Genomic DNA, 15,878 nt, shown 5'->3' on the forward strand with positions numbered 1-15,878 from the left:
AAACTTCTAACTTCCAAACTTCTGTATACGTAACGCACCTTCTCTCAACTGCAAACGCACTTCTGCTGATTGAACTTACTTCTCCAAAATCCAACTTCAAAATGAACATGCTCTCTGAAAAATCAACCCTATTTTATCTCCAGCCAGGAGCATCTCATCTGCATCTCAGGTGGTAACATTGCAGGCATATAAAGAGATAAGGCAGCCATTTTTGTTTCTTTCTTCTTCATTCATTTTGTTCCATGACTGACCCGTTGAATTATGCACACGTGCTAATTAGGTAAATCACACGTTTCCATATACTATCCAATATGTTCAGTGATGTAAACCACATTTATAAATAATATCTGATAACATCAAAATCAAATTTGTAAAAAAATTGGCATTTTTGCTTTGTTTTATTAATTCATAAATTTGATTCACACAACTCGGTATACTTTGCAGTTAATACATTTTTATTTTAATAAAGATTATTGCTAAATAGAAACCGTTGATATTATTAAAGATGTATTATAATTATTGATAAATCCACTTGAATTTATTTATGGAAGAAAAATTATCGAACTCAGATGTGGAAAAAAGATGTGGATGAGGGATTTATTGAAGTTGTTCAGAAATTTTGTTACCTGAGTGTTACCTGAGTGACAGCATTGGGGGCATAAAATGGAGTAGGCGCTAGTTTGGTCTTAAGAATTAAGGGTGGATGGGGTAAGTTCAGGGAACTTTTGCTATTATTAACCAACAAAGTATTATCACTGTCAACCAAGAAAAGAATCTATCAGATATTTGTACACAGTGTGATTATGTATGGAAACGAAACTTAATCAGTGAAGGTTGAGGACATATGCTACTTGGAAAAAATAACATAAGAATGATATGATCAAGTGAAACGCAAGTCTTAAAGATAGGCTCAGATCAGATAGGCTGAGAACATGATTAAATCAGGTCAGTATAAGGAGATGCGTGTAAAACAGGAGACATTGATGGTATGGCAATGTTAAAATAATGGATAAGAATTTCTGGGTTAGTAGATATAGAACTGAGATAGTGGGCTCAGTCCAAAGGAAAACGTACGAGGAAGTGATAAGGATAGACTTAAGAGAAAAAGGGATAAATAAAGACGTGGCCAGACATAGGTTAGTTTAGAAGTCAATTTCTAAAAGTTGTCCAAAACATGCCAGCATGTAAAATGGGCATTAAACTATTGAATAAAAATAAAAAAATAAAAAAAAAACAAAGTCTGCCAATTAATGATTTATATAAATCCTTCTTTCTAATTATAAAGCTTTTTTATTATTTCTTTTTTGAATCTTGTAGACTACTGTTCTTATCTTGAGTGTCATTTTCACAACATTTCAGTCAATGTAAGCTCCAACCTTCACGTGTATCTTTTCAAACTTGGGAATGTTTTTGTCAAACTCAGGAATCTGCACAGAATCTTGAATGGAGCTTTTTATTTACTTCACGAGGATAGTATGCTCTCATTCCATCAGCCATGATTGGATAGAGGTTCTAAGTAATTCGCAATATTGCTTTACAATTTAATTTTTCCAAGTATTTTAACTACTGCGCTATGGGTCTTTAATCAATAAATTGCAACGAACTTGTTAATTATAAATTTATCTGACAATATATTCCGTTTATAATTGGAAATTCAATAAAGAGCTGTTAAGCAATCAGATTCAATTGTTGATTTTTAAAAGAATGAAATCAATTTCAGTTTCATTAATGAAATGATATTCTTGGGCATCTGACAGGTTGATTATGAGCTTGATAATTGGAAAAATAATTCAGTTTCTATGTTCAATAATTAATTGCAGAATGTAATGATTTTTTATACTAATTGCAAGGTACAAGAAAAATTATCCTTCTTAATGAGAGATTAGCACTGGCTAGCCATTCTAGAGATGGTAAAATGTACAGGATAATCACGTTCCTTAAAAGGACAGACAAAATAAAAATCAGTTTTTAAACTGTATGGCAGAGATTAGCATGTGAGTACTGGAGTTAAACAAAGAAGAGGAGAGATCTTTATTGATACATTTTCATTACCAGCAGTAAAACAGAGATTATGTTTTCAATCAAAATTGTCACTATGTGTGTTTTTGTATAGCCTAACACATATATTGCTTGACCAATCATTACCAAATTTGGGCAAAATATCAGTCACTTATAAGTGATTTAACTTTGGGATATCCAGGTCAATGGTCAAAGTCATAGACAAGATTACACTTTTGGCAACAAATTCGGTTCTCCTCATTGTAGAGATTCACTACTTGGCCCATATGGCAGCTATTGAAGTCCTGCATCCTATGACTTACCTTCACACTTGCCATTGAAAAATTCAGTCATGCTTTAAATTTGGTGGAATTTGATGTATTGATCTGATACTCTTTGATAACAGTAACTATTATACAAATTTTCAATCTGATCAGATACATATTTTTTTTTATTAAATTGTTAAGTGAAAGTACAGAATAGTTAAAAAAGATACCCCCATATGGCTTTCTAAATAATGTTATTATTTCAGCATAGTCCGTATTCCGTATGTCAGTTTTCCCTCCCTCCTGTCTTAAAAAATATATATGAAATAAAGTAAATATGAGATCGTAAAGTTCTACAACCATTTCCGGGACTGATTTCATATCATCCCATTTCAAAGTTTCTTTATTTTTCTAAGTTTCTTTATTTTTTATCTATTTTTAAGATAAAAATAGATAAAAAATAAAGAAACTTTGAGATCGTAAACTGCTTCAGCCATTTCCGGGACTGACTCCATATCACCCCCTCTGTCTTAAAAATAAATATGAAATAAAGGAAATTTGAGATCATAAACTGTCTCAGCCATTTCTGGGACTGACTTCATATCCCCCTGTCATTTATATATATATATGAAATAAAGTAATTTTGAGATCGTAAACTGTTTCAGCAATTTCCCAGACTGACACCATATTCCCTCCTTCTCACTGTTAAAAATATATGTGAAATAAAGTAATTTTGAGATTGTAAACTGCTTCAGTCGTTTCCAGGCCTAACTCGATATCCCCACTTCCTTTAAAAGTATATATGAAAATAGTTTTGAGATCATAAACTGCTTCAGCCATTTCCGAGACTTACTCTATATTCCCCTCCTGACCTCTTAAAATATATGCTGGATCGGTTATTTTGTATTTTTTTAAGAAGGAGGCAATGCCTGGTAGAAACTATATTACGCTTACTTGGCCTTTTGGCTAAGATCAAAGTGTAGTATCTGGTCTGATGCAGCATTTCAGAGAAACCATCTACTGGCTCCCTCTCCATAAACAGAAAAAGTGGTGGTAATGCTTGGGAGAATGAACAGGCACTAATTCACCACACCCCAACCTCACCTAAAAAAGAAGGTTTGTTAATCTCTGGCGGCCTCCAGAGTACTTTTAAAAACAACATAATCGTGCTTGTCCCCCCATCATCATCAACACATGACGTCACTTCCGGAAAATGACTCAGCAGTTTTTCGAAATACATGATTCAATTATAAATTATTTGTATTTTTTTAATATGGGTACTAAACTGTAGAAACACCTTATTTAAAAGTCATACTACTCAAAAAAATAAATATTTCAAAGTGCAGTTAGTGATTAGGCAACACTTGCTTTACAATAAACTAATCCAGAAATTGGATTGAGAAACGGATACTTAATGTTAACTAATACTAAACAAAAATAGAGATAATACATGTCAGTTTCTTATTTAATAAATTGTTATAGTTTAAATAATACCTTCCCCTCTCCATATTAAGAATGGCTTTCTAAATAACATTATTAGTTCAACACGGTCCGTATTCTGTGTGTTATCGTACCCCCCCCCGTCTAAAAATTATGTATGAAATAAAGTAAATATGAGATCGTAAAAAAGATATATAGGTTAGTTTTCATATTTACAAATTTCAAATCGCGAGTAAAATTTACGTATGATTTCATTTTCTTTTTAATACAAAGATAAAATAAAATGAATTGGTGGCATGAGTTAGAATTGAAATAAATAAATAAATAAACGAGCGTTCCAGCCTGAGAAAAAAAACAAATGTACGCGTATGCACACACAAAACTAAAATGTCAGCTAATGTTTAATGAACATTTTACATGTAAATTTGCCGATGTCTGTATGCGATATATTATTCGCTATAAACTACCCTTGGTGCATGAATATTATTTCCTGAGAATTTTAGTGTTATGTGAGCAGTAGTTTAAGAGTTTACCTGTTAGATATTTACACACGCACACATACGTCTACTATTTTATTTATATAGAAGGTTTGATTGATTTGCGTTACTGTAAAAAGAAAAACAAGATACAGATGATAATAATAATTATTATAATTACAAATAGATTAACACCTTTAGCTAAATCACTCTCCCAAAATAGGATTCTATTTTTTTTTTAAATGATTACGTGACAGAAAGAAGAAAAACAATTATTTTAGAACTTGGTTTTCATACATAAAGTAAATTTGACAGAGTATAAGGATTATTTAATACTAGAGATATTCATAATCGTACCCTATTTCCAAAAAAAAGGAGGATATAAAATGAGAAATATTTGGAATCAAGTCTCCCCTCGCTGTTATTTCAGATCATTTGAAACCATAGCAACAAGTTTTAGTCTTCCCTCCAGCAAGGCCAGGGGTTCTGGGGGAAATATATATGCATATAAATCTACTTTGGAAATCATTACTATATATTGGTTACAATATATTAATAGCGTATTAGCTCTATAAATATGTAATCTGTATAAATTAAAATATCATTTTTAAGCATATTTTACGAGTGGGCCATGCTGAGCAGTCACTATTATATATTGGGTACAATATAATAATCCATAGAGAATTGGTTCTATAATAATAAATATGAAATCGGCATAAATTAAAATATCTTTAAGCATATTTTACAATCGGGCAATGTCGGGCAGCTTGCTAGTTTTTATACGAAGTAAAGAAATTTTTTATGTCAATATCTAATTTACATAAGAGTTTGTGGTGTGTACAAGACGCACGTATGTAGCTTAGATGGCAACATTGAAAAAAGAGAGTCACTCTTTCCTTAAATGTACACAGAGATAATAAGAACTATTAGAATGGTTGCATCGACATAGTGTGAAATGGATAAGATAGCTAAAAGACAGATGAGTCACTTAGTTCATTGTAAATTATTATTTTTTTAATTTTTTTTTTTATTGCATTTTCACCCCAAACAAGGCACATCGCCACTTTGTTGTAGGGGGCTACTATCAGGGACATAAGCATCAGGGGTACTGTGTAAGGAGTTGGGCAGCAAGAAGTCTGTTCACATTACACTTGAACTTCTGTATGTCAGTACAGTTGGGGAAGCAAGAACCCGGAAGGGAATTCCAAAGTCTAGTGGTTCTGGGGAAGAAACTACTGGAGTAAAAGGCTCTCTTACATCTAGGGATCTCTACCGTGAAGGGGTGGAATTTAGCTGCTTGTCGGATTTGTCGGGGTATGATTTTTTCTAAATATAATTATATCGGATTTGTCGGGGGTATGATTTTTTCTAAATATAATTATTATATTATATAAGAACCAAGGTATATTTTAGCATGTATTTATTGTTATTATCAAAGTATACATAGTAAAAAAACTTAAGGAGAAAAAACGTTGATCAGATGATATTTGGTATAATACTAGATGCATGTTTCTATGCAATACAAATAATTTTTAAAACGCGTGAAACAAAGAAGTAAAAAAAAAAAAAAAAAAAAAAAAAAAAGCTTACCTTGATGATCCTTTTGAACCACCAATTCGTCTTGTACAGCTTCTGTCATGACAAGCATCGATCAATTTCCGTAAAAGAAATAAACATTCCCTGAATGTTGATAAGAAAGGGTGATGGCTAACAATGCATAACGATGTAAGCGTGTTGTTCCGAACGCGGCCAGCCGTTTTGAGACGTCGTCGCGTTCTTGGAGACCTCTGTGGCAGGTCACTGTCACCTGTGTGATGCGGCGTCAATTTGTGAGGGTCGGCCGAATAATCAACACGATCCCGAGATTTATCATTTGAATGAATCTTTCGCTCAAAGGGTCGGAAGAAGTTGACACAGATTCCAAAACGTACAATCCCAGAATCTTTTTCGGTTAGCGTGAAAACAAATGGTGTCGTCTCCCGTAGGCTGGTTCGCTTGGGCCCCTCACTAATGCAACCCTCTGGCTGACAGAAGAATATAACATCATTAGGAAGTGGGAAGTCATGATGGTCTTCCACTGGGTACCGACGAAGTAGCTCTGGCGTTTGGGCTACATTATTGTTGTGGTTTGGATTGCGAGTACCAACAATCACAAGATAGTCCATCAATCGTGGACAGAAATACTTTTTCATATACTCACACATTTTAAAAGTTGTGCAAGATTTCACTGGAGTAGGAGTCTGTTGTGCTTGAATAAGCACAATTAGTGTCTTTTATGTAGCAGGAGTGTTGTAGATGAACATTTTTAGGAAGGACACATGTTTAGAATTGGCAATTTGTCTGATTGTTCTTAAGTGGAGAATAAGAAACGACAAGCATTTTTAGGTTGCAACTCATATTCACAATATACAGGGATCTGAAAAGAAAAGAAAAAAGATTTTATAATCAATGAATATTTTTTATAGTATCTTCAAAGTAATGTTTGAATTTCTAGCACAGATAATACATGATAAGACTAGGGTTGTGATCATACTAAAATTTGGCCGAAGTACATATAACGCTCATATATTTAAAAAAAATACCTAAAACTAACGTCGAGGGTGCGAGTTTCATTATAGAAATGTTGATTTAATTTGAATAAAATAAAATACGCATCAAGTGCACTTGAAACCAAATCACAATGCAATATTAGGAAAATAGACAAATATTTTACTCGTTTGAAATTTATAATTTAAATATATTTCGGAGCTAAGCATATATTCAAATTATAAATTTCATACAAATAAAATATTTGTTTATTTTCGTAATATTGCGTTGTGATTTGGCTTTCAAGTGCACTTGATGCGTATTTTATTTTATACCTAAAACTACTTTTAAGATCATGGCTACAAATTTCAAATGAACTAAAAGCTAAATGGCTTCCATATATCGTATATCACAAACTTAAACTAAACAGAAAATAAGGGAGGGAAGAAAGAACAATAGGAGAGTAGACAGGGGAAAAGGAGAATTTGAAATGAAATGAGTATATGTGGTGATAGAAGAGAAGGGGATTAATCTTGTTACTAAGCAATATGTAAACAATTTATTGGTTAAAACAAACTAAAAGCTATAAAATATAACTTTCACATAAGAAAGAAAGAAAAATCAGTGAGAATATAAATAACTCAGATAATCAGTAGCCACTAACCAATCATGGTTAAACTGAAATAGAATAATGCTGTGTAAACATAGCTGAAAATACAGAAAGAAATTGACATGAGTCTGAGAGAATTGAAACTGATTCCATAAAATATGGTAACACCAGCATCAGTTAACATCACAGGAAATGGTCATGAAGGATGTGGTAAGATGGAAAATCAAAAAGGGAAAGCACTATCCAGACTTTAATTGAATGGGCATTGAGTTTTCCTGGAATTCTGAGAAGGTTTATTGCCACACTAATTTCAAATAGAAATTACAGCCATGACCAAAATAATTTAATGGGAAAATAAGACCAAATAGATATTTTATCTAAATTATTGTTCATTTTGCAAATCTAGTTCTTTTATGAACATTTTAAATATAAAACGATGTATGTTCAATATGTTTTACTGAGCAGTAATTCCTTACACCTCTGTAAAGGTGAATATTATTAGTTGTCAATTTATGATACCAGATATCACAGATAACGTTGTTAGTTCATTTTGAATCATTTAAATTAGACAATATTATTCATGAATTTATTTATTGCAGACTATTATCCTCATCTTTTCTTAGTTGTTACACAACGTTTCGGCCAACTATTTCTCTAGCCTTCGTCAGGTGGTAACCGCGATGGGATAGGAACCCCAAAGATAGCATCTGAAGATAGCAGTTTCAGTCCTACCCAAAGCCGGCCAGAGGCTTACTTGGCCAAAACGTGGTGAGACAACAACAACTACGGATGGCAGTAATTGCTGAAAATGCAGTTAGGAGATTCGGAGTTCCTATCCCGTTGCGGTTACCTAACAAAGGCCAGAGAAATAGTTGGCCGAAACGTTGTGAAACATCCTACTCTTTCTTAGTTGTTGTTTCACAACGTTTCGGCCAACTATTTCTTTGGCCTTCGTCAGGTGGTAACCGCAACGGGATAGGAACTCCGAATCTCCTAACTGCAAAACATAATGGAAAAACAATAGTTTCTAATATGCTGACTATGTGTATTCAATCCAAGTCATAAGGTAAATCAATTTGAATATTACTTTTACAAATGACATCTCACTAATTAAATATTCGTTTCTATTGTTTTCAATGCCAATGATTGTTTTCATTTTAATATAATACATAGTTCTAGTTATAAATACTTTTATATTGTGGGTGAAGGCTCGGCATTCTAAGTGAAAACAATCTTTTTACTTCTTTATACAGCTAATTCGATTCTGGTTGAGTTTATCGATTATCAACAAGTTGCGATGCAGTTATAAATAAAAACAAAAGGGACCCTTTTCTAAAAACACACAAAGGCCAGACAAACTATTCAGTGAGTATCCCCACTCTGCTACAAATAATTGACAGCAAGAGTTTCTATTTCCTTAGTTCATCGAACCAACAAAACAAGTTCTGCTGGTGTATATATATATATATATATATATATATATATATATATAAAAATCAAATTCAGAAAATATACTGTTACAACAATATTAACGTAGGGGAATGTTTGTTTTTAAAACAACTGTTATTTATTCTGAAAGCATTCCATTAACTTTCAAGTGAGCAAATAATAGGTTTTAACAAAATGAGTCAAATGAACAAAAAAAAAAAAGGTATAGATATTGTTCAAGCGTTACATTGTCAAACATTAATCAATTTAGTTAGGTTCAAATTTGGCTAATGTTTTAAAACAGAACCATCTGGAAAGAGATATACATTTTCTTTTTTCCTTTCTTTTTGTTAGACCGATACAAATAAACAACTGAACCAATGTTTTATTAACGGAATCTAAAAGACGACGAAACAGATCATATACAATCTCTATCTCTACTATTATATAAAAGAAACTTTATGTGTGTGCGTGTGTGTGAGTTTCCTATGGACACGGAAACGGCTGCGGTGATTTAAAAAAATTTTACATGAAGGTACTTGATGTGTTCTAACATAGATTTTATATCAGAATGTGTCTGATAAGTATTGAAAATCGATAATTGAAAAAGTTTCATGAAAAAAAGAAGTACAATTTTGACCAAATTTAACACTTTTATACAACCTAACATCACAAGTGCATTTTAGAAGATTTATCACCACACAAGCAGAAAGGCCCGGCCTATAAAATCAACTGCAGATTCTTTTATAAGACAAGAGTGCGTTCGAAATGAATGTTTCTGTTTAGAGCACAAATGGACCATGATACTTGACTCCTGCATTTTAAACTAATTCAAGCCATTATATAAAAATACTTTTAAAACTCAACAGTAGGTTCTCTACAATGCAATGTAAGCTACAATGCACTGTGGACTAAGTCACTGTGGGGAGGCATGTGAAGCTTCCTCCTGGTGCATGATGGTGGTCTCCAACTAAAGCTATCAATCGATTTGATTTAAAGATGGGTGATTTCATCGATTTTGATGACAATAAAAGTATGGGAGTGTGAAATATTTATGGATCCTTAATCAATGCCGGGTCTCCCTGCTAGTGATAATATAAAGGATTATAGGAATAAATGTTGGAATTTTTGAAGAATGATGTTATGAATATGGTTGGCATATGTAAAATATGTGGAGTTTAACTTGTAGCAGAATAAAAGTGTCATTTACAGTTCAACAGAACAATGTAAAGCATCGTTTGAAATGATTACAAATGCAACTATAGTACAACGGAAATATATATCTGTAAATGACAAGAACATAGATGTGCCTTGAAACAAGAGAATTATAAACTGGTACACTGAATCTTAGCTAATAATATTTATAAATCTAAGATTTTAGAAAAGAATTGAAATGATGTGATTCAAAAAAGGGCAAAACAAAAGTAAAAGTAAAATTTTTCCTGGACAGCGCTGGATATATGCAGCTAGTAAAAAAATATTAAGAAAAGCAAAAGTAATTAAAAATCACACAACCTTGATAAAAAAAAAAGCATTTGAAAAAAATGTGACATTATTGACTTGTTTTTAATAAATAGTTTAATGTGCACCACTAGGTGTATCAGAATTTTTGTAGGAATTTTTGACACCCCTAACAGGAAACTGCGAATAAAATATAAAAAAACTCGTAATTTCTCTTTTAAAAGTGGATTGTTTATTTTCTTTATGGATTATACTTCCAAAATAAACTATTAAAGTTGTTTTAAAAGTAATAGAAATATTTTTTTTTATTTAAAAAAAAACAAAAAAAACAGTAATGAAATTAATTGAACTCAGTATTTTTCAATTTTTAAACTTTAAAAATCTATCAAAATTTTTCTATTGATTCTATTTTTACGATATTTTCAGGTTCAATGTGAAATTTTATGCTCTTTCCAATGAACCGAATATAATATTTTAGACAAACGTTTTTTTTTAAATTCACGCCCTCCCCCTCCCCCATTTTCAAGTGTCTATTAAAAAGTAAATAATTAATTTACTCACCAAAGTTTTATATATCACGAATTGAAGAGAAAAGATCAATAAATAATATATTCAAATTTAAAACAAAAAAAGTAGTGTTTTTTTAGAAATTTACCTGTAAAGTCCGAAGTTTAAAACCTTTTTTTAAAATAAAAAACAAAACACGTTGTTTGTTTTTTTCTTTTTTTTTTTTTTAATGAAACCTTGGTCCTTGCTCCTTTAATTGAAAAAAAAAAACATTAGGGCTTGAATTACATTTTTCGAGTAGTTATAAGCTTGGAAAGACAGGGGGTCGAATTAATTCACGCCCCCCCCATTTTGAAATGTCTATTAAAAAGTAAATAATTAATATACTCACCAAAGTGTTATATATCACAAATTGAAGATAAAAGATCAATAAATAATATATTCAAATTTAAAACAAAAAAAAAGTAGTGTTTTTTTTTAGAAATTTACCTGTAAAGTCCGAAGTTTAAAACCTTTTTTTTTAAAACTACGTTGTTTGTTTGTTTGTTTGTTTGTTTTGTTAATGAAACCTTAGTCCTTGCTCCTTTAATTGAAAAAAAAAAATTAGGGCTTGAATTACATTTTTCGAATAGTTATAAGCTTGGAAAGACGGGGTGGAATTATTCAATATTTTTCACAAAATTTCTGACACACCTAGTGCAGCACGGTTTGAAATAATACAAGTGTAGTACAACAAAAAGTTTAATCTGCATATGAAACAAGAACGTAGATGGGTCTAGAAACAAGAGAATTAAAACATGGTACACTGGCTGTCAGTTTATTAATATTTATAAGTCTAAGAGTTAAAACAAAATTCGAAATTTTTTATGCAATTAAAAAGAAAAGAAAACAAAAAAAAATAAACAGTAAAACAAAGTAAAATACCTCCCAGGCAACGCCGGATAAGTGTGGCGAGTAAACAATAAACTTGATAACTTATATTAGGGGGAAAAAATCAAAATAAGTATTCAACTTATGAATAAATTTACGAGTTAAACAACCGTGATAAGAATATTTACAAACTGGGATATTGTTGCCTTATTTTGAAGGAAGGATTTACATAATGAAATAGTTTTTGTTTTTTTCACAAGTTAAAAAAAATATATATATATTTTGTAACTAATGTCAGTGTGCTGCTGCTACAACTATGCTGTAGTTGTTGTTGAGCATCATTCATTCATTTCAGATGAATCAGATTATTATTGTTGGCATTCGTTTCTCTTGATATCTTTCTTGTGACAGATAAAATAGAATTTATATTCATCTGTCATGCTTAAGTCTCAATGTAAATTCAATTTGAAGCTTAAAAAGAACAGATAAAACAGAATTTACATTGCCCGGTTATGCTTACGATTAAAGAATACAAGCGACTGTAGACCACTTGTGAATTTGATATTCCCATGATATTTCCTTCTTTGGAGGAAACCGATTCAACCTGCCTAGAGGGAGAGCTGCTGGCTTTAGTTTAAAATCGAATTTTCATTGCTAAATGTGCATACTGAATCAACATTTTTAAACATACACATTTGATGAGCTTTAAAAAATATGTCACAATTTGAAATAGCATTTTCATTTATCTGTCATGCTTAAGTTTTTATATAGGCTCAAGTTTTAAATAGAATGTTTACCCGTAGGTATTTTCAAAATATTCTTTTTTTTTTTGTTTTTTTTTTTTAATCTATATAAATAAAACAGTAGATGTATGTGCGTGTGTGTCTGTATGTAAATATTTAACCGATAAACTACTGGTCACATAACACTGTAATTAATAGGAAATAGTAATCATACATCAAGGTTGGTTTATTATGAGTAAAATCTTTATTTTTATGCTTGGAATCCTTTTCAGATGAGCAATTTATTTATTCATTTATTTGCGAACTATTATCCTCATATTCTAGTTTCAGCCAACTATTCCTCTGGCCTTTGCCAGGCAGTAACCCACGGCAGGATAGGAATGCTGAGTCTCTTAACTTAAGATAAATAAATAAATGTATAAATTGCTCATCTCAAAAAGATTCCAGTAATAAAAATAATATAACACTTGGTATGGATCCGATGATGGAAGATCAGATAAGAACAAAAAAACTTGGATATATAAGACCAAAAAATCCAACCTTGATCACCCTTCAGGGCTCATGGCACAGTGGATAGAGATATTAGATCTCAACGTTTCCAGGTAAGCATTGTCTGAAGATAGCGGTTTCAATCCTACCCAAAGCTGGCCAGAGGCAAAACGTGGTTAGAGGACAACAAATAGTCATGGAAGGCGGTAATTATTTAGGATACAGTTAAGAAACTCAGCGTTCCTATCCTGTCGCAGTTTACCACCTGATGAAGGCCAGGGGGAATAATTGACAGGAATGTTGTGAAGCAACAACTAGAAGATGAGGATAATAGTCCACAAATAAATAGATAAGTAAAATCTTTGTTTGGATTGACGATTAATGCATACAGAAACATGTCGGTAAGTTGAAAGGCAAACTGTTCATTTCATTTTTATTACTCTATGTGCAAATTCATTCTCTCGCTAGTTCCAAATAAAAGGAAAAAATATAATCGATTTCAAATTAATTCAACTAAAGCTAGTGTCTTTTATTTCATAGGTGCAGAACATGAAACAAATTTGACATATACACACATGATGTATTTTTTGTCATTTGCATAGAATTCTGAATTTATCATAACAAATGAATGTCAGTCAAAGTTAATCACTATTATACTCTTATGAGAAATGCTTTTGTAACTGGACATTTTTTTTTAATTGGACAATTCATCTACAAAAGAAAAAACATATTTACTAAAATGGTTCTCAGCATCAAATGACCACATGTTGTTAAAAATAACTAAATTCTTTATTCCACACCAGCTGACGTTGTTAGAGAATAATTATACTTAGGAGTTTAACAGTTAGATTTAAATATTACCATAAACTCTTTGGTACTTAAACTATTAATTAAACTAAATTAGTATGGTCGTGTTGTTTTAATCTATATTTATAAAGATACTAGCATGGGTGCCCGGCATTGCCCGGGTGTTTGGAGGTGTATGGTGAGAAAAAAAAAACGGTCAATTTTTTTTTTAACTTTGACCCCTATTATGACCCCTTAAAATTTATTGTTTTGGGCTCAAATCACGTTATTAAGTTAGATCCATCTCCAAGGAACCTATATTTAAAATTTCAAGTGTGTAGACCAAAAATTGTCGGAGGAGTTTGGTAGAGTTCTCAAAAGTCAAATCGTTGAACTTGATCCCTTAACAGCCAAATTTCTGGCCGAAAACCGATCACATAGATTTTCTCAAATCTCAGTACCTTGCATATCAAATTTCGAATCTGTAGCCTTAAAATTGACAGGGTTATTGCGTAGGGAAATGTACACACACACACACACACTTTCACTTTTATATATATATAGATAGATTAAAATATTGTTTTACAGAAAAACACTACAGACTTTTCGATAAAAAAAAATATATTTTGAAAATTATTTTTGCACAAAAATAAACTAGTTTTAACAGCATTTAACGAATGTAAAAGCAAAAACAAAATTAATAATTTCCTTAAACTTGCCCCAAAAATATATATATAAGAAATTGCATTTAATTTTATCTGTGTGTCAAGTTAAATTTCGGAAATTACCAAATATACACTTACAAACTTTTTTTAATCTGATTTAGTATCACCCTCAAAATATTATAGTAAAAAGATACTAATATTGCTTTAAATCACCAGGAATGAATTTAGTGCTGAAAGGGAGGGAAGGGGCATTTTTTATTCTTAGTGGTATGTTTAAAAAAGTCAGCTGACCATTTTTCTTCATCGCTTTCTTTTTTCCTGTTCTCATCTTCGTCGCCAAATCTTGTATCGTTGAATGGAAAACAATACACAGATATAAAATATAGAATCGATTTATTTTGTTAGGCACAATAATAGAAGTATGTGTTGGGTAAGAACAATAGACAAGAGAATTGAGCAGTAAACCAATAAGTATTCATAATCTAACTAGCAGCTTCATTTGACTCCAACCAGTTTCGCTTCCCTTAAATATACGTTCGAGCAACATCACATTTTTTTCTATTTTTTTCAGTTGTCAAAGTTTGCACATGAAAGAAAGAAGGACAGCAAGAGAATTGTACTCAAAAAATGTGCACAGAGAAAAACCTTTTAAAACTATTTTCTTAGGCATGGCTCCAGACAATGTAAAATAGCTCTGTTAATATATTTATATAATAAAATTGATAGACTTTGAAAAATGAAGTACACTTATTTCAAGACAGGAAAGATAATTACAACCAAAACTTGAGTGAGATAAAAAGCAAGTTACAATGCTGTAAAGTCCTATGAAATAAAAAGAGGGAAAGTTTTAAATGTATTTAAAAAATATACAAAAATGGTTAACATTAGTATATACGGTGGCGCCAAAAAGAAAGTCCACACTTGTCATTTTTTCAAAACCCACAAATTTAAGCTAAATTGAATGTAACTGTTTAAATAACCTATACCTCATTTGATTCGACTTTAATTCCTCTATAATTTTACCTGTTCATATTTGACATTTAATTGAAGTATCCTAGTGTTCACGTTCATTAAAAAAATTAACTTTAAACCGAGAAGGCAAAAAGAAACTCTGCAGTAACAAATGAGCTTTAAACCAACTTAAAATATCCCCTTTTTAAGCAACAAAGCATCTCTAATCGTAGTTGTTGTTCCAGGTTATATAACGTAACATTTAGTCCATATGTCATTACTTTCTCTTAATGACCGTTAGGTGCTCATTAATCTCCACCTTTCTCGTTTATCCAATCAAGAAATCGGGCGCATATTAAAATGTGATGAGAAAATGGTACGGATGACTGTGCAAAAGCATCAAAACACCAGCAGTGTTTGTAATGCCCCTAAATCTGGTCACCCTGGTTATTTCGTACGGGGAAGACAATGCTATCAAGATCTGCAGTCTCAGAAACAGATTTGAAACAGCTCCCAAAATCCGACAACAGTGTAATTCTGTTAAAAAGTGCTAGCTTTCTACTATTAAGAACAAATTGAATGAATTTAATTTACAAGGCTGTATTGCTAGACGCAAGCTAATGATTTCTGTAAAGAACAAAAAGTGCCATCTGGACTTCATC

The 15,878-nt window shown here is 31.5% G+C and overlaps 1 protein-coding gene across 13 annotated transcripts in view; it reads right to left on the reverse strand.

Moving 5' to 3' along the window:
* Window positions 1-15,878, reverse strand: part of LOC145303656 (MAP kinase-activating death domain protein-like) — a 602,561-nt gene that overhangs the window by 486,229 nt on the left and 100,454 nt on the right. For all 13 annotated transcript variants that reach the window (XR_013873756.1, XM_080145234.1, XM_080145231.1 and 10 more), the window contains exon 2: window positions 5,771-6,596. Coding sequence is in view for 12 of the 13 variants with exons in the window: in XM_080145234.1 (XP_080001360.1) it covers window positions 5,771-6,384 (614 nt within the window). In the remaining variant the exon portion in view is untranslated. The remainder of the gene's footprint in view (window positions 1-5,770; window positions 6,597-15,878) is intronic.

This window comes from Euprymna scolopes, chromosome 19 (assembly GCF_053919585.1).
Source record: "Euprymna scolopes isolate OS-2025 chromosome 19, ASM5391958v1, whole genome shotgun sequence".
In the NCBI taxonomy this organism is placed as follows: domain Eukaryota; kingdom Metazoa; phylum Mollusca; class Cephalopoda; order Sepiida; family Sepiolidae; genus Euprymna; species Euprymna scolopes.